The 18,325-nt window shown below is 41.5% G+C and overlaps 1 protein-coding gene across 5 annotated transcripts in view; it reads left to right on the top strand.

The window, feature by feature from the left end:
• Positions 1-488: 488 nt before the first annotated feature.
• The window catches only part of LOC110989599 (uncharacterized), a 25,893-nt gene continuing 8,056 nt past the window's right edge, over positions 489-18,325 (top strand). For 3 of the 5 annotated variants that reach the window (XM_022254106.2, XM_022254107.2, XM_022254108.2), the window contains exons 1-9: positions 490-986; positions 1,880-2,071; positions 3,900-4,034; positions 9,488-9,643; positions 11,962-12,381; positions 14,436-14,627; positions 15,384-15,518; positions 16,194-16,358; positions 17,339-18,259. In XM_022254106.2, coding sequence (XP_022109798.2) covers positions 801-986; positions 1,880-2,071; positions 3,900-4,034; positions 9,488-9,643; positions 11,962-12,381; positions 14,436-14,627; positions 15,384-15,518; positions 16,194-16,358; positions 17,339-18,259 — 2,502 coding nt within the window. In that variant the 5' untranslated portion in view covers positions 490-800. Of the gene's footprint in view, positions 987-1,879; positions 2,072-3,899; positions 4,035-9,487; positions 9,644-11,961; positions 12,382-14,435; positions 14,628-15,383; positions 15,519-16,193; positions 16,359-17,338; positions 18,260-18,325 lie in introns of all 5 variants that reach the window. The other 2 variants (XM_022254105.2, XM_022254104.2) reach the window with 2 other exon arrangements.

Genomic DNA, 18,325 nt, shown 5'->3' with positions numbered 1-18,325 from the left:
GGATTTACTTTTCTTTCAACTTAACGGCTAGCAGTGAAAGACAAAATTAAAGGGGACGTAGAACTACCGACCAGACACAACACCCGGCTGTAGAATAGCTTCAAAATCGTTGGCTCCGAATCCGTGTTTTTACCCGGCCCTCCCCCGAAATATTTTGAACATAATAACTCTTGGTACCTCAAACAAGTTCCGATGCCCCCGCGACTCCAACATTTTTGCCTGCACAAGGCACGATATTAAGTTATAATACCCTCAACCCAACTTGATTATGTATGTATCATCGTGGCCGTTGGTCGTGTTGTTAAAACACCAAAGTCAAAGCAGGGTTCGCGAAGTCACCGGTCATGAGCAACCTACCCTCGTAAAGTCATTTTAATTGTAAACATTTCCACATAATCAGTGGCGTCATGCACGTCATGGACGTGTACTTGAGTCGTGCTTGTGACGTCATTGATACTTGACTTGGCTGCGACTGCCAATAACGCATACAGCATCTAGCCTTAGCCAAGTCACGGAGCAAGGAGCAGAGGCCAAGTTAACTCAGAAGCGGGTCACACACAGTGGACGCGTGAACACCCCACCTGTGCATCATTGATCGGGGAGTAGAGTACGAGTGAGGATACTTCCGCGTTCCTTGTGTCAGGGACGCGGAAACATGATTCACGGATTTTGCCACTCTTGGGATGAGTTGTTTACAACGCCGGCAGTTTAACCGATAACGCTCCAGACGATACGGGTGTTGTCGTTTAATTAAAGAAAAGCCCGAACCTAAATTCGATGCTTGTCATTTTCTGGACAGAATGGCTGAGAAGCAGACACACAAGGACACGATTGTGATCTGGCACGAGGCGGCGCAGCTGTTCGACCGGGGAGAGCGGGTCAGAGCGCTGGAAAACCTGCAGTCGATCCAGGAGCCCCCAGCCAAGATACTGTTCAACATCGGCCACATTCAGTTGCTTGTAGGCAAGACTCACAATGCTACGCAGGTCAGTAACTTGGGCTGTTCCGGTATATATGTTGTGTCAACTAGTTGACATAGGCCATTTAGGCCTACCTAAAATTTAATTGCGTTTAATTACACGTTTCATTTTCAATTGCTCCAATTACTAATTAGAGCAACAGAAAATGACACTAATTGAATTAGTGTCCATGACCAGTTGGGACAGTGACAAAGTTGGAGCATATGAGCTCCACGCATCTATGATCCATGCTGGGATTGTGAAAAAATCCTTGGTGCGTGTGGTTATCGTGCAGACATAATTATGTGCTTTACATGTAGCACACTTTATTGTTAGGTGTATTACTTTGAAATACAAGTGACTTCCCATGAAATAAATGACACACTCTCCAACTCATATGCAAACTTTGCAGCTGTTTAGGCAATGGATATTTGGCTGGTTCACTTTTTGCCTTTGCTGTCGTACTGGCATAGCAAATGAATGTGCATTCATGTAGACTAGTGAGTATTTTTTGAATACTTAGGAAATTTTACCAGGACAAATCTTTGTCAGGTTCTGTACCCATTATTCATGAGATGGAAGTCAGACCTGCATGTGTAAGACTGTAATTTTCGACTTTTTCTCTGAAAAATACCCTCCAGAGCCACAAATTATGAAAAGAAAAAGACTTACATGTACCCTGCAATGCATTGTAGGAATCAATTTAATGAAACATACAGTATGATCTTGCAATTTTTGGAAGATGAAAAAATTCCCAAATGCAGTAAATAGACTATGTGCACGAGGTCTAATGTAGTGTCCTGATATGGAGTTCTTTCCAAAATTGTGAATAAAAGATGTTATATAAAAAAATGCTTTTATTTTAAGCAGATTTGTTTTGTAATTTTTCTGACCTATGCATTGATCCTTGTTTGATACAGACTTTCAAGAAATCCATTGAGAAGGACCAGCACATGGGAATTGCCCATTTCCAGCTGGCCCAGACGTACTACCAACAGCAGAATTACGACGCAGCCTTGCAGAGCCTAGAGAAGGCCCGTACCTGCTTACGAGGCAACAAGTTCATTGATTACAAACAGCTAGGGCTACAGTACAAGTTACATGAGTGTGAGGTAAACTTGTAGGAAAAATGTAGTTGATAGGCCCAGGGGGTTGATAGCCTACTCAGGTCACACACACTAATTAGCTAGCTAACTTGTTTTATATATTACGCCCCAACTATAGCATAAGTCCCAACTGGGGCGTAACATGTACAATAAAATTTCGATCAGTCGAAGCCTGTTAAGTCAAAACTCCGTTTATCTCGACGTCTTTCTGTTTTCCCTACAAAAGAATAGGCCTTTATGTACAATTTATCTGTAACTCGAAATGTCAATACCACTAAAGCCGCTTATCTCGAAGTTTTGGCAGGCCAGTTGAAAAAAAACACTGAAGAATGATGAATAAAAATTGATGAAAGAACGCTTGCCTTCATTATGAGTCATTACTGTCACGCGTACAACTTTTCTTAGATGAAACGAGCATGTTCACGCGGACTGCCATTGTCACGTTGACAAGCACTGGGTGTGCCTCAACCGCAACCGTAAAATAAGGCTGTGATGCGTAAACAATAGACCTAGCCGTAGCTCTGGAAGCCCGTTTCGGACAGGGCCTAAATCAGGCATGAATGATCCATCCTCAAGCGCTTTGTACATGTATCACGTGACCCAGCACGGAAACCCTGACCGACTTGCCCGCGCTGCGTTATGCGGTAACAGCCCGATCAAAGCAAATGAATGAATTCTCAAGACGTAGACACAGATGATGATGTTTGAGGAAAACTTGGGCAGTAGGGATCGCCAAAAATCCACATCGTGTTCGACTCAGCTTGCAGGCCAACTGCCGTAAGCCAGTAAGGTTGCATGTACACTGAAGCGAGTAACTTTCGATAACTCGACCGTCGGATAATTCGAACTTTTCGTCCATTCCCCTGAGCTTCGACTTATCGAGATTTTACTGCACATGTATGTATCCATGTACATGTATTCACAATACCACAAGCGAAACTTGTAAGACCAAAAACAGGGAAGACCATCACAGTTTTTGATTGTCATAATAAACATCCACAAGTTGACCCTACAATTTAAATCTGTTCCCCTCAGGTGCAGTGCATTTGAGCCTCTTTCTTTGTCAAACTTCCACACAAATTAACAGGTACTTCTTTTTAAATACACATATATGCTGGTGTTTTGACTCTAGAAATGTGTCAGTTTGATATGGCATTCTTCTTCCAAAATTCTGCTTCTGCTGCTGTATAATAGTAATGAATTACTATTATACATCAGCAGAAGAAAGATAAAACAATTCCAAATCGAAGAAATTCTGGATTAGAAGATCCAACATTTCTAAAAAAAAAAAAGAGGAAGGAGTGGTGGTGACAGCTGGTATTTACAAAAAGGACAGGGTACCCCAAATGCAAACAAGCCCTAACATGGGAGTGGGACATATTTGTGACAATAATTTCCATCTTTTAAAAATAAAAAAAAACAAAAAAGAGAGAAGGAAAAGTTGTTTCCCTTTTAGATAAAAAAAACATCTTTAATGTGGTGTGGGTGCCCGCTGGCAGATGGGGGAAGGAGAGGTGAAATTGGGGCCATGCCTTGTCCCCCCCCTCCCCCGGAACCCAATGCTACTTTTTAAAACATGAGCGACAGGTATTTTGGGGGTCTATTCGAATTCCCTTCCTTGTAAAATCACGGGAGAAGCCCTAATTTGAAGCATCGCCCCTAAGAAAGGCCATAAAGGTTACATAAAAAAACCCCAGTTTTTTGGCCCTCCTAAAAAGTTTGACTCTCTGTGACAATTCGAGTCTGGATCCACCCTTGCTTCTGGCACCTCTGTTTTTGTTAAACTGAAACATTCTGGAAGAAATGAAGCTATCCTGATTGTTGGTGCTGACAGATACTTCACAACCTAGCCCTCACCTACGCTGCCCTGAAAGAGACCCAGTGGGCCGTGGAACTGATGACAGAGGCGTCGAGATGCAAAACAGAGAACAAGCACAACGTCATTGACACCGCTCTGGCAGCAGTCAAGGTAGGCACAGAATGAGGACTGAAGGGATATGTAAACATGCAGACGTAATGTTTACTTTTCCAACAATGAATGATACACTTTGTACATGAATTCAAGTTAAACTGGCACATACATGTACATGTATATTTGGGGAACCTTTTTTATATTTACAAATCTTAAAATATTTGTGCCAAGTAGGGTAACTTGTCATTGTAACTTTTTTAAGAACTGTTTTGTGTGAAAATAAGAATTTTAAAGTAGGTTTTTCAATTTTGATATATTGAATATATATAATCAGAAATATTTTTGTTGATAACTAGAGATTTACCTGGCATGTGTAGATAATTTCCATCTTCTGTTTTACTCTCTTGTGTAGTGAAGACAATTACCAGTTGTGATCATATGTTGTAATATGGTCCTTATACCCTACGGATGAGTGTGATAATTTCACATTTATAATGTACCTGGGACATTCATAAATAATGCAAATGGATCCATAAGACATCAATCTTGTCGCAATTTACTTGAAATACATGTACCACATGGTTCCAACCAATACAAATGAATCTTTCTATGTGACCGAGCCCTCTTCATCTTATTTTCTTGACGTTCTGCCCATTGTTGGTGAGCTGCTGTATAAAGTCAAAGTCATTCGGTCACAGTTCATTACTCATTCATACAGGTAATCAAAAGTGCTGTCAACCTGCTAGGAATACCACATTTTTAGTTCTTCTAATTGGCAATGCTAGACTGACCAAATCACCCTCTACATGTAGATTGGTGGCTCAGGTACATGTAGACCATTTCCTTGTATTTCCTGGATGATATCAGCTCAAACTACAGCCCAGTGACTCGTAATTCATCTTTTGTGATGGGTCAGTTTATTGTCACATTTCAAGGACAGGTCTAACGTAAAGATCATTGACTGTAAATCTTTTGATGGACTTTTATTTTTCTTAGACACGTAAGCCAGCCCATGGTCTGTGCACAGTTGCTTTCAAAGCTGGGCTTGTTTTCCAGTGGTATGGGTTTTAGTTTCATCCATAATGAGATTGTTGCAGTTACCTGTACAGTGTATGCCTTATTTAAATTTTGTTGGTTTTTCTGTTATTTCTCGAACAATACATGCTAATAATCAGCGTTCAGTTGCACCAATTTGTGCTAATTTGTTGAATGTTTGATGTTTGTTTCACTGACAGTGAAAATACACGACACATTATTTGCTTGAGTTTGTGGTTTATGAAATTCCTTTGGTGACTTGTAGAAGAAGAGAATTCCAATGCGTGGTTTTTACCTGTTGGTTTGTGTGTATGCCAATGTTCTCATACCACTTTGCACATTAACCAGTCATATCTGTCCTCCTGATGAACCAGTATGGAACCTTTCCCCTAAAAACAGAACTTGACTCCCTGTTCAAACTGTTGGAAGTTACGTGTTGCCAGGAAGGACATGTTGGTTGTGGATGAAGTGCATGGTGACCGGGGGAAGTTGATACAAGGTCAACAACCATAACACATACGACGACGTAGGAAATACATGTACTGTACCTGGTACTGTGATTAGTGTACCCATGTAAATGTACATGTACCTGTCCACCTGTACATGTATCATAGATGGCTGTACTGGGCCGAATAGCTGGGTTTGAAATACCTACATGTACATGTAGGGTCCTATTGGTGTGATGAACCTTGCTAGGCCAGTGATTTTTACAATTTTTTCAGAGCAAATCATAGATTCTGTAATAAATACTTACCAGTAGTAAATATATTTATGCCGTGCGAAATCATGAGCCGTAGGGGCAAAACTGAAAGTACTAAGTTTTTCCAGTGGAGCATATGACCGTGACAGTATCGGAATAGTAATGAAATGAACAAGGTTTGACATACGTGTTTTAAAATCTGGAAAATCCTGAGTTTGGGATGAAGGTGTTTTTATTTATGAAAGTTGATATAGAACACAGTAAATTGGTACATGTATTTTCAGGGGTACCTTTAGGCAAACACGAATGTACCGGGTACATCTTAGACCCTACGCTGCTTTTGTTCCCTCCGAATCTCTCGCAATTATTTTGTTTTTGTCCAATCTTGCCCCTAGCATAAAGCAGGTTGGAAGTATATGTTGGTACAGTCATGGAGGTACTGAGAACACATTACCATAACCTCAGTAGTCAGCCATTTTTCAAAGTTAATGTGACTGTTACACAATGGAGTGTGGAATGTGAAATGAAATGTGATTACAGATGGAGGTGAAAGTCTGTTTATTCTGCTGAAAACATTGCCTCTTGTCCATATTCAGTCAAACAACAGTGGGGAAAATAGCTAATGGCTTAGCTTTGATGCCAGCCATCGAATGTAGTAGTAGGTGTGGCTGGTAAGGGCCATTGGTCTGAAGAGTCTAAAATTATAATTGTGGGCGTAGGTGGGAGGTTTCACCTTTCCGCTCTGTGCAGAAACAAGAGAAGACGTGTGTGTGTGCATAAAATGAACCACATCCCACTAGCCTACATGTAGCTAGCCCTAACCCTCAATCCTGTGGAGTCAATATGATTTTATACTCTCTAGCGAGAACTCTTCATGTGGAGGGCCACCGGTTTGTGTACAGGTTGAAACTGTACAATGTATGTGTATAGGCCATGCAATTCAGTTCTGTTGAACTACACGGTATCTGCATTTGAAAACCCTCCCACCAGGGGATATGCTGGTGAGGGGAGTGTACCTGTAGATTCTACACCGTATGGTGTATATGCACCTGGTATCTGCACATTCATGTTACTGCATAAGTCAAAGAATATTTCACGTTCATGCATCTCTGCATATTTGCCAGTTCTTTTTCCTTTGCACGTTATACAATTCACGTTTACTTAGATTCATTTCATTGAATGTATGTGCCTTTAAATGTTAATGTGTAACAGTATAAATGGCATCTTTGACAGGGATGATATTTCTCGCATTTTGTCCCATGCACAATGGCAGAAACTCAAACAAAGATAGGCTCTTTTCTTAAGCCAATAACATCAGCAGTTCACGCTGAGGGAAATCCAGAGGCAGACGAAGCAGCCACCTGCAGCACATGCACGGAAGGCGCCGGCGAAGGAAGGAAAGCCGCCGATACCGCATCATAGAACAAAAAGAAAAGGAAAACTGGAAATATTGATATCCAAAATTCAAAAAAAATATTGAATTTCGTATGTTTTTCCTGAGAAAAGGTATTTGAAAAGCCCAGGAAATGCTCTAAAATGCAGCTGAGAGCATCCAAAGTCCCAAAAATTTGGGGGCGGGCCCCCAACCCCATGCCATGGCTTCGCAAAATGTTGGTAAACCACAATGGAAATCCCCCACAGTTTTGAAAATTCCTGGGGAGAACCCTGACCAGTTATAACATTTATAATAATAACAAAAAATCCTTTCGTGAGGTGATAGATTGAGCATTTTTACCACATGAAACAGAATGCTCAATCTGTCATCTCATGAAATTATTTGTTCCATTGCAAAATATTAAAAAACTCATTTTTTCATACAACACCAACATAAATCATTTTTTTAAGTTTTCTTATTATTGATTTAGTGTTTGTCTGAAGTACAAATGCAGTACAAAGTTTTCACATTCTGCCTTCATTCATTGTTTCAACAGGTGATCCTGTTCATTTTACAATTCACTGTGAGTGTTAAGTAGAAGCATTTATCCATTACTTAGGAAATGCAACTATTACATTATGAAAATGTCCTCATCTCAACAGAAGACAAGATGTTACCTGTGTTTCATGTGTATTGATATTGGCCAAAATGTTGTGTGTCTGTGAAGAGGTGCCAACACATGACAAGTACAGGTGTTTGATGTTCCTTCTGCCTGTGAACATGGTGAAGAGCTGCAATCATGCATACCATGCTTCCAGGAGTGATTTATTCTACAGTAGTAATGGAAACTACTTGCCGAACAAATAAAAACAGTCTGAAGTCAATTCCAGTGATATTTCCATGTCAAATTACACTGGTAGGTTGTACTATAGACACAAAAAAGTCACACTTTTTGACATTCAAATTTATAGAATGACCCGCAAGTGAACACTACCTGTATGACAGTTGTCAAACCAATCATACTAGCACGGATGCATCAACTTCCTCATTTCTGTAAAGACCACCCTGCGGTCAGGGTGATCTGACTCAGGTTTTAGGCCAAGTCCAGGGGAAGACCGTAAATTTCTAGGTCTGAGTTGGCTGGAGTCAACGCGCTATAACCGTTCACAGTTCTCAGTAAAGAGTTATGCTTGGTCACTGAACAGGAAAGGTTAGGAAAGGTTTGAAAATTGGTGTTGATCTTGTGGTTTCAAAAACAAAGTATGTGGGAAGTTGACATGGATATGATATACAACAGAGGCAGTTTTAGATGTTGGAACTGCAGATGAAATTGGAGAAGCGAAGCAGTGAATTGTTTTTATAAGTAAATTGTATGTGGGTGCAAAGGATGTTCTATATAGAGAGAAATTAAAGCTACTGTGCAAACCACAAAAAGACTCTCAAACCCTGGTTCATGTACAGTAGTTGTATTTTTGGGGGAGGGGACTATTTCCTCTTTGGAGGAGGGAAATTCAAAGAGTAGGTGACAGACAGTATCACCCAACTGTCTTGAGGAAGTGTATGCCATCCTGGAAACAAACAGAGCCAAACAAACAAGTGAGTTCTACAGATAAAATGTAGCCATGGTTACTGCTGCTTTCATAGGCTTTGAACCTGAAAATATTGTTTTTGCCGACAATGCATAAAACTAGAAAAATATTCTCCTCCTTTAACCAACCTGTATATTTATTAATATATTTTTTCTAGAATCTGGTGTGGCACATTAAGTTCAAAGAGAGGAACTTTAGAATGCTTTAAAGAAGAGTCTGGAACACGGAAAAAATTGAAATTTGTTCCACGGTTCATTTGGTCATAGTGCTCAGTGTCTTTTCCGTTAATGCCAAAGCTTGTTTTCTCTTCAAGTTTTTGAACTTTATGAAGAGTAGAATGACTGAAATGTGTGTAAAAGTGCAACCAAATATCCCAGAGGGGCTTGTGCTGTACTCGGTTCCAAATAAAGACTCATATTACGTCCTTTACGTTTATGAAGCTGTGTGCTTGTAACAGAGAGAGTGAAGTTGACATATAAGACTGATTTTCATACAGAAAATATCATATAAATGCTTCATGTAATTATAGGCAAATCCGTTAACTGAGCTGATGCCCATTTGTGGTGGCCCCCTCCAATGGCTGTAAGTACTGCAAAAACTGTTGTACAGAGCCGCTGTTCAGTGACAGCCACTCTGTACAATACCTAACACGATGCTTTCTGCCATAAAAGGGAGCCATGACAATCTCCAGTGAGACATCTCTGGATTTGTCTACCGGTATGTGACAGTTTGCCTGTGAGCATCTGGAATTGACCTCTGTATTCCAAATGCTGGGAATTCATACTTCTGGGGTCACTTTTTGCATTGGCAGCAAGGGAACCTGGCGAGACCGTTTGCTGTCCCAGATGAGCACATTTTCCGTCCTCCTGCCGCCAAGGTCCAGAATATCAAAGGAGTGGACTACTTAGGCAAGGCGAAAGTCGTGTCTGAGCTGGCCGTCCCAGAGGCTGAAAGCAAAAGAGGAAGGGTGAGAGAGAGAATTTCAAACCTCTGTGTTCTTTTAAAGCCTATCGGTCAAAATGTGGTCAGAATTATTGTGGCTTGAACCATGGCTTGTGTTCTTGGGCAGGACAGTTTACCACTGTTCATGTACTTGCACGCGCAGTGTGATCCATATGTATACCAGTGATGTAGCAAGGCCATTTTGATGTTGGGAAGGGGGAGTAAATTCATGCTGAAAAGGTTGACAATGGTTTTTGTCACCCTCAGCACCGTCTTTTAATTGAGCCTTTGCTGAATATCCGAATAACCGAATATTCGATCGATTATCGAATATTCGAGTATCATTTTCCGAATTTGAACATTCACATGCAAAATTCATGAAAAGAAAGGGAACATTTTCATTTGTTTTAAATGAGAAAAATTGCACTATAGAGGCTTGTTTCAAGCAGATTTAAATGAAAAGTGACAGAAATCTTTCAATGATTTAAGAAGTAAATTATTCATGAAACAATTTGAAAGGAATTGTTTATCTCTTAAATCTTGCTGAATCATGAGTGGAGATACTCTTAGATGTGAGAAGCGATTATATTGATAATAATGTTCAATTGTGTGCGTTATTGTAACTGATTTTGTATATGTTTTGTTGATCAACAATCAGCCAGTCGGTACGACCGAATATTTGGACATTTGATCAAATTGAAGGTCGAATATTCGAATAGAAAATTACTCACATTGACTCAACCCTATTTTTAATGGTGTTGCTATTCATATTTCAAAAAGGACTGTATCAGACAATAAATGGCACTCTATAGCTGGATGATTTCTGAAGTTCTTGCATAAAAAAAGCACATGGAAAGGGGGCCGTTACAGAACATGTATGGGGAGAAAAGGGCACTTACAAAAAGTTGGTGATAAAAATTATTGGGATAAAGTACACTTGGTTCAAGATACATGTATGGGGGTATTTTTTGGACCTGAAGACATGTTACAAAAAGAGATATTTTCTTCAAGGATGCTACAATGCTGTCTACATAGATACACAGATTCCATTATCAGTGAGAGTAAAAAAAGATTGCTATTTTTCTAAATAGGGCATTGTGTGATAAAGTACCTTACATGTTTGGGCACCAGCACTTCCTTCTTGGAAACACTCTGCCTTACGCATGCACCAGTTCACAAGTATGGTATGCATTACGCATGACTGATTTTTCATTTGAAGCCCACACCATGTCTTGATAGTGCTGAATGCACTGAACCAATAATGGCATTCAAAAGCCTACCCTGGCATTTTTGGTTTGAAATATTTATAACGACCGCATAAAAAAAACAGCAGCGTGGGATCAGTAATTGACAAAACAGCTATGTACAGGAAAACCACAGGTCCTCTGATGAAAATTATTATTGTCTGGAAGTGAATCACACCGTTTGTGTAAAATTATGAATGGCTCTTTTTTTTTTTTCAATTTTTAGATGTGACACATACATGTGCTCTACAGTATTTAATCAAACCTTTATGGATATTTAGGAATGCAATTCTGGAGGCTATTGACACTGGTTAATACATTGATGCTTTCAAGGTTCTAGCTGGCAAAGTTTAATCAACAGCCAAAGTTTTAGCTAAGCGATATTTCTGATTTTTGCAGCCACTGACTCAAGTAGCGATGAGATACATGTACATGTAAAGGTTTGTGTAAGAACTAGACAAGTCTATTTTATGGGTCAGTAGGGTTCTGAAAAGACTGGCAGACTCTACATTTTGGACACAGCATACCGGTACTTTCCAAAATGTTAAGATAATGAGTTCTTTTGAGAGCATCGCTCATTCACAAAAGAGACTCACATGGTGCAGTCACAGATTTTTTTTTCATGTCTTGAATACAGTGCTAAATACATACACATTTTTTCCTTGCCAAATTGCTAATTATGATTATAACAAAAGTTAGTGAATATTTTCCATTTGGTAACAATGCGTTAGTGACAACTTGAAAGCTTAATAATTTAAGTTTTGAGTGGGAGATGGAAAATAAAGGTGGTTAAAAAGACATGTTTGGATGTAGGTTAGGGCGAACATCCGGGACATTCGCAAAATGGTGGGTAGCAACCACAACTGTGACCATGGTGAGGCGCATGAATCAGCCAGTCAGAGGATCGGGCTATGCAATCTTTTCTTTGATCAATACATACACGCGCGGTCGTTGCAGTTGTTTTCACCAGGGCAGTGTGGTTGCTACCTGCCATTTTGCGAGTGTTCTGGATGCCCCCCCAGCCTATGGATACATGTGTCTAAACTGATATGGAAGCCAATGGAATCAGTGATTTTGTTTTCCTTTCCTTTCCCTGCAGAGTCCAAGCCCAAATTACAACCCGCCCCATCCCCCTTCCTTGGTCGCACCCACTCCATCCAGTAACTTCCAGCCGATCCGTCACCCACCCAGGAGCCCTTCCCCTAATCCCAAAGCACCACCCTTGCGTCCACCACCAGCTGCCCCCAGCACCAGCAGGAGTAGCCCCTCTCTTCCGCCCCGCCCTCCCCCAGCAACACCACCCAGTGGTCTTTCCCCATCCCCGAGCCCGACGCTGGGTGCCAAGGCAACACACAGGGACACCATCTCCATCTGGAACGAGGGTGTGATCATGTTTGAGCGGGGACAGGTTGGGCCTGCCCTAGATCAGATGCTGAGAATTATAGACCCGACCGCCAAGATCATGTTTAACATCGGAATGTTGCATCAGAAACTGGGCAACATTCAAGAAGCAGATGAGGTACGTACATTTTCGTTTTCCTTCAAATTTTTGTTTTCTTATTAATATCTGTATTTTGGGGCCTTTGGGTTTTTATGCTAATGTGCATTTGCATATTTATGAGCAAAACTGTGATGTAATCTGAGTCACTGTACCTCGTTGTTGCATTGTTTTTCTCAAAATATTATGGGAGGTTTACAGCATAAAGCCCTCTTTAACAGGTCACTTTCCAGCAATGGCATGAATATTATCTCTTGCATAGCACTCTATCACAGCTCTCTAGTTCTGCAAAGTGCTTGACATTTTGTGGGGAAACGATTAACACGTATTATGATTTTGCTTGATTGTTCACTAATTGGACCAATAGAGGGCGCACGTCTACATAGTGTTAAAGTCAACTGCCAAAAGGTAGCCAGCCGTATATGCAAATTAGTCTAAAAATAGAACTGCATCCATGCAGCGGAGGGATATGTCTGCAATAACTTAGACTTTTGGCTGGTAGAGACGAGTTGAAAAGAAAAAGGAGTTGGCTTTGGAAAGGGAGGAAGAAGGTGGTGGGTCTTCGTAATGGCGTCTTGTGAACCCTACGCCAAGCCGGTTGGTGCAGATTGTTTGCCTCCTTCCCTGGGACTGCGGGAACGATTATCAATGTGATTCCAATCAAATCTGAATTACAATAAATCAGCACATGTGAAGCTACTGGACGCCTGCTTCTCTGGAGTATCTTTTTATTTGTCACAAGTGAGACCAGACCCGGTTGTCAAATCTGACACGTTGACTACGTGTATGTCAAGCTAAGCACCCAGCGGCGCAACCCCCGCATAGTACAATTTGATGGTAAAATTGTTCTCGCCAGACTCAACAATGGGGGCAAAGTATATTACAGCGTTTTGGACTTGGCTGTTGGCTTCAATAGTCAGAGTGAACATTGCAAGCTCCTGGCTTTCTGAAAGAAGGGAGAACTTTCAGAATACAAAAATGGTGGCTTTCACTGAGATGCCTTGTTAAATCTTTTGAATCTGAAGGAAAATACAATGTTCCCCAGGCTACCAATGGAAGCAAATGGTACTGTATGACAAGTGGAAGTGAGGTTAAGAAATACCTGGTTAATTAAAAATGCAAATTGTATTTCAGTTGCAATCTGGAAGTAAACTGTACATGTATATGTGTAATTATGAATTCATGCGCATTTTCCCAACTTTACTGTCAACAAATACATTTCCACCCAACCGTGGTGTCGATCATCAGATCATAAACTTGCAATGAACTTAATGTGGTCTTGCACACATTTGTGGGAAATCGTCTTCTAATGATATTTGTTGTTACCACACATGTAGTTATAAAAGGTGTAGTCTTTTGGTCACATGTCAAAGACTAATCATAGTCAATACCATGTGATGCATCCTTAGAATAACAAACAGAATCTCCTCTGTGAACAGTGATGGTATTTGTAGGGAAGTGCATCAAGACTCAATTTGTCACCAAAACTGAAAGTGGAGCAGTGCCCTGTCTGCAAGTGTAATTTGATGTAACAAATTGAAAGTGAAAACAACTTAGTAAATTAACAATGGAATGTTATAAGAATAGACAGTGAACCAGCAAAATGAATCAATTGAAGCTTCATATGCCTTTGAATGCATATCAGCCCTGAAGTGAGATTGTATCAAACTGATGTACATGTACATTGATCATTGCACACTATGAGAATATACGAAGTACAGTATACCGGTAGGATACCAACAGTTATTGATTGCAACATAATCCATTTGAGGACACAGAGGTCCTGACTACAGATTGTAAACTGAGCCAAATTTATTATTAAATGTTATGAGAATATACAATGATCTATCAATCATGGACTGCAGCAGAAAACGCGTTCGGAGGCACAGGCATACATGTACATGTACATGTAGGCCTGAAGAGAGATTTTAAACTTATCTTGCATAACATGTTAAACTTATAGGAAGATTAAGTTTGTCAATGACTTCAGAATTATTAGACAATGGATCACATAATTGTCACATTTATATTGTTGTTTGAATAGATTTTGCTTGTTTGCCTGTCCTTTTTTGAAGGCGTTTCAAACAGTCACTATCAAGGATCCTCATCTTGCTATTGGTCACTACCAATACGGCAACGTCCAATGCCAGATGAACAGGCCAGACCAGGCCAGGAGGCAATATGACAAATGCCTGGACTGCTTCAGAGGTCACAAATTCATCGACTACAAGCAGCTGGGCCTGATGTACAAATTGTATGAGTTTGAGGTGGGTGGAGTCAAATCCCTTTGCAGAGGGAGGGAGGAGGGAGTTTCTTACGGTGTAGGAGGCTTTTTTCCTCAACCACTTCCTCCTATAGGACATATTGATGTGATTTGGCCAGTTGTATACTTAGGCATGGCTGATGGATTCAACTGCCGTGTGTGCCCTACTCAGCTCTGGCTTGTGTTTTAACATGCTAATTCCCCCTTGCTTTGTATGCACCCAAAGTCTTAGAAGTCCTTCGAGGCAGAGTCAAATGAACTTGACTGCCACTCAAGGCCTGGTTAGTCAGCAAATATCACTCTGTGGGCACATTCCAGGGTGTCAAAAATGTGAGATTGTAGTAAGAAACATTGTACAAATACTGCTTAAATGTCTTTACTTTGTCAATATTTAAGGCTTTCAGCTGTATATCAAAAGTTGGCCTCTAAAGTCAGAATTTGTGGCCAAAATTAATACTGTCCGCAAGAGGTTAAAGGAAGTACATTTAATTGTCAGAAGTTATTTTAGGTTTTCATGTAATACGCTAGTCTCTTCATGAAGCTGGGAAATATTTTAAAATACATTGGTTGATCAAGTATTTAGAATCACACACCATGCATGTAGTTGAATTGTTATTGAGAGCACACAAATTTAAACATCAAGTGAAACACTTCTTCTCAAGTGTAACCGTAAACTTTTATAACTTTTGACTATGAACCACGGCTCCATGTATCTGTAAAGTTAACATCCCTTAGTTTTTGCACTATTGTTCTTTTCCAGGTTCTGCACAATCAGGCCTGGGCTTACTACAAGTTGGGACAGAGGGAGACTTGCCTACAGCTTTTGAAGGCAGCGCAGGGTACCAGACCAGAGACCAAACACGACGCCATTGACAACTCCCTCAAAAATGCCCATGTACGGAAAGTTGAACTCCAGCTGCTGTGCAATTGGACTTTTTCTTCCGTGTCCTTGTGGAAACTTACCTTAATTCAGTTCCCTGCAGATTAAATCTTCCCACGTGGGCTTTTCTATATTGGCAGAACATTTTTTTCCCTCTATGTTTGCTCAAGAGTGGCACATTGCCAGTGTCAACATGCATTATTGCATTCTAACAATAGTCAGCAACCGTGCCGCTTGTTTGAACACATTGGGTGACTGATATTTCCTCAATTTCTCACTGTCACCAAAACTGCTTGTTACCGGCACAAAACCTCATTGTGCAACTCACCTAGTAAAAAAGAGTTGCAAGGTGCTAGAGCCACATTTAATTGATAGGCCTTGAACGGTGTAAATCAATAGGAACCCTCAACATTTTTCTCCAACACGATGCCTATTTTTACCTGGAAAATGAATGCTACATCGAAGTAAAGAGCCTAGCTTGCTCTTTCTGATGCAAACTGAAACAAAATCGTTGAAAAATTGGCCTTGTGGCTTAGTCTCACAGTGTGGGTCACATATTCACATTGCAAATGAGAAAAACTGCCCAGGTGGAAATGCATGTAGGGTTGCAATGTGAACAAGCTGCACTCTATGCTTATAAAAATGCTTCCTTCCGATGACTGATTTTTTAAATTTCTATTTCCTGTGTAGGCCGGCGCCCCTTTTGATATCATGAAACTACCAAAAGGGGCACTGTTCCGACCGCCCAAAGCCAAGATCGACAACTTGAACAAAATTGATTTCCTTGGCCAGGCCAAAGTGGTCTCTGAACTGAATGCCGGGGGAGACAGAAGTACCTCTCCTGCTCCAACTCGGGTAAGTTTCCCCTTCACAATCCTCCCCCCCAAAAAAACTTCCTAAATCAGAAATGATAAGAGTTTGATAAACGGACATCACTCATATTTCCCTAAATTCCCATCGGCCATCAGGAAGTGATAACATCCTAAATGTCAAATTTAGCAGGGAATATATCAAAGTGTTTTACCTTAATGCTGTTTTCAGACCAGTCCCATAGAGTTGTGCACAGGGTGTCAAAGCGATTTCTGTGTATGGGACTCTTGCCTCTGAAATTACCACATGATCTTGTTTATTTCCACTCACTTCAGTTGCATTGAAGTTAGGAGGTGCTTTTATAAAAGCAAATTTTCAGTGAAGTTTTTAAATTATCTGTACTTAGGGGATATTATAAGAAAAAGACCTTACCCACCTGTAGGATACATGGCGTTTAAAGTGTGTAAATTCACAGTGGCACAGAGAGTGGTTTTATGTCAATGTATTTAGGCTGTAGCTAGTGGGAGATTTTCAGATGGATTTGTTTCTCTTTAATTTGCCACTTTGAAACAGTTGCAAACCTCACGTAGTTACAAAGTTACAAAAGTGTTTTATACACATTCTTAATATTTATTTATTAACAAATAAATGGTACATTATGTTTACTGCCACTCACTTTTGATAATGTAAAAATTTCCGACCTTGATTTACCATGTGCATCAATATTAATATTCCAAACTGCTATAATGGAGTATTGCAAAATGGACGGGTTTGATCATATATTCAGAAACTCAACCTGAATTTCAATACCAGTAGCTGTCACACTCTACTCATTTGTTTATGTGGTTTTTGAGCTTTGATATGTTGCCGAGAAGAATGGTCAAAAATAAGCAGATCGTGAGAAACACGCAAATCAAACAAGCATTCAGAAGTGACTATTTTCTAGAAACTGTGCATTCAACATTGCCTGCAACTCTTGATCTTAGGTTGTGTTGCTAATGCTTTGCATCCCATCTGAATAACAGACATCCCCAGATAACTCAGAAGAATTCTACCTTCCGATGACCCCCTCCACCCAGCCCCTGTCTCCCCATTTACAGGCCAGCAAGCCCAAGGATGACAAGCCCCCACGGAAGTCCCTTCCTGGCCCCCCACCCCAATCCCTGCCGCAACCTCCCCGAAAGTCCCTGCCAGGCCCCCCAAGCCACTCCGGCCGCCCGACACCACCTTTCTCAGCCAGCACACCCTCGGTTGCCAGCCAGGATGAACCAGCCCCTGTGCCCCCCCGATCCACAAGCTTAAGCAGGCCTGACTTTCAGGATGACCCCTTGCCGAGCCCTGGGCTGCCAAGCCGACCCGTCCCGCCCCTGCCGTCAACTGCCGATGAGAGGGACCACAGCACCATCCCACGCCGCATGCCTCCTCCACCACCTGTTGCGGAGAACGGTCATGCAGACCCTCCCTACCCAGACCGCCAGAGAAAAGTCAGCCCCCCCTTCGACCCGAACAAGCCTCTCCCAGTGCTGCCCGACTCTCTTGAGACTGAGGAGCAGAGCAGCTCAAGTGCAGTACGTCAGCGCCGTATCAGCCCTGTACCACCGGGAAGACCTGTACCGCCCTCGCCCAACCGTAACAGCCCCGTGGCCGCTCGGCGAACCCCGCCTGGCAAGCCTGTGCCCCCTTCCCCAAACCGGCTGAGTCCCGGGTTGCCTAACAGGACCCCGCCCCCAGTGCCGACCGACGCCCCCAATGAGCAGAAGAGGCAGCTGGTCAGTCCAGTGCCTCCCAAGGCCCCCGTGCCCCCACCTCCCCCAGGGAAAGTCGGCGCCACGCAGATGATGACAGGAGTGCGAGATGCCAATGGACGGAGCCCTGGAGTAGCCAGGAAGATATCACAGGAACTCCAAGAAAGAAGAGCCTTAGCAGGCAACAGCAGTAGCTCCCAGGTACGTCAAGTCATATTCCAGTCTCTATTTTCCAGCAAGAATCACCATCCATTCCATCTTTCTTTT

Source organism: Acanthaster planci, linkage group LG11, assembly GCF_054643075.1.
Source record: "Acanthaster planci isolate LZ-2023a linkage group LG11, COTS_SCS, whole genome shotgun sequence".
Classification (NCBI taxonomy): domain Eukaryota; kingdom Metazoa; phylum Echinodermata; class Asteroidea; order Valvatida; family Acanthasteridae; genus Acanthaster; species Acanthaster planci.
This window is presented reverse-complemented; position numbering and strand designations above follow the sequence as displayed.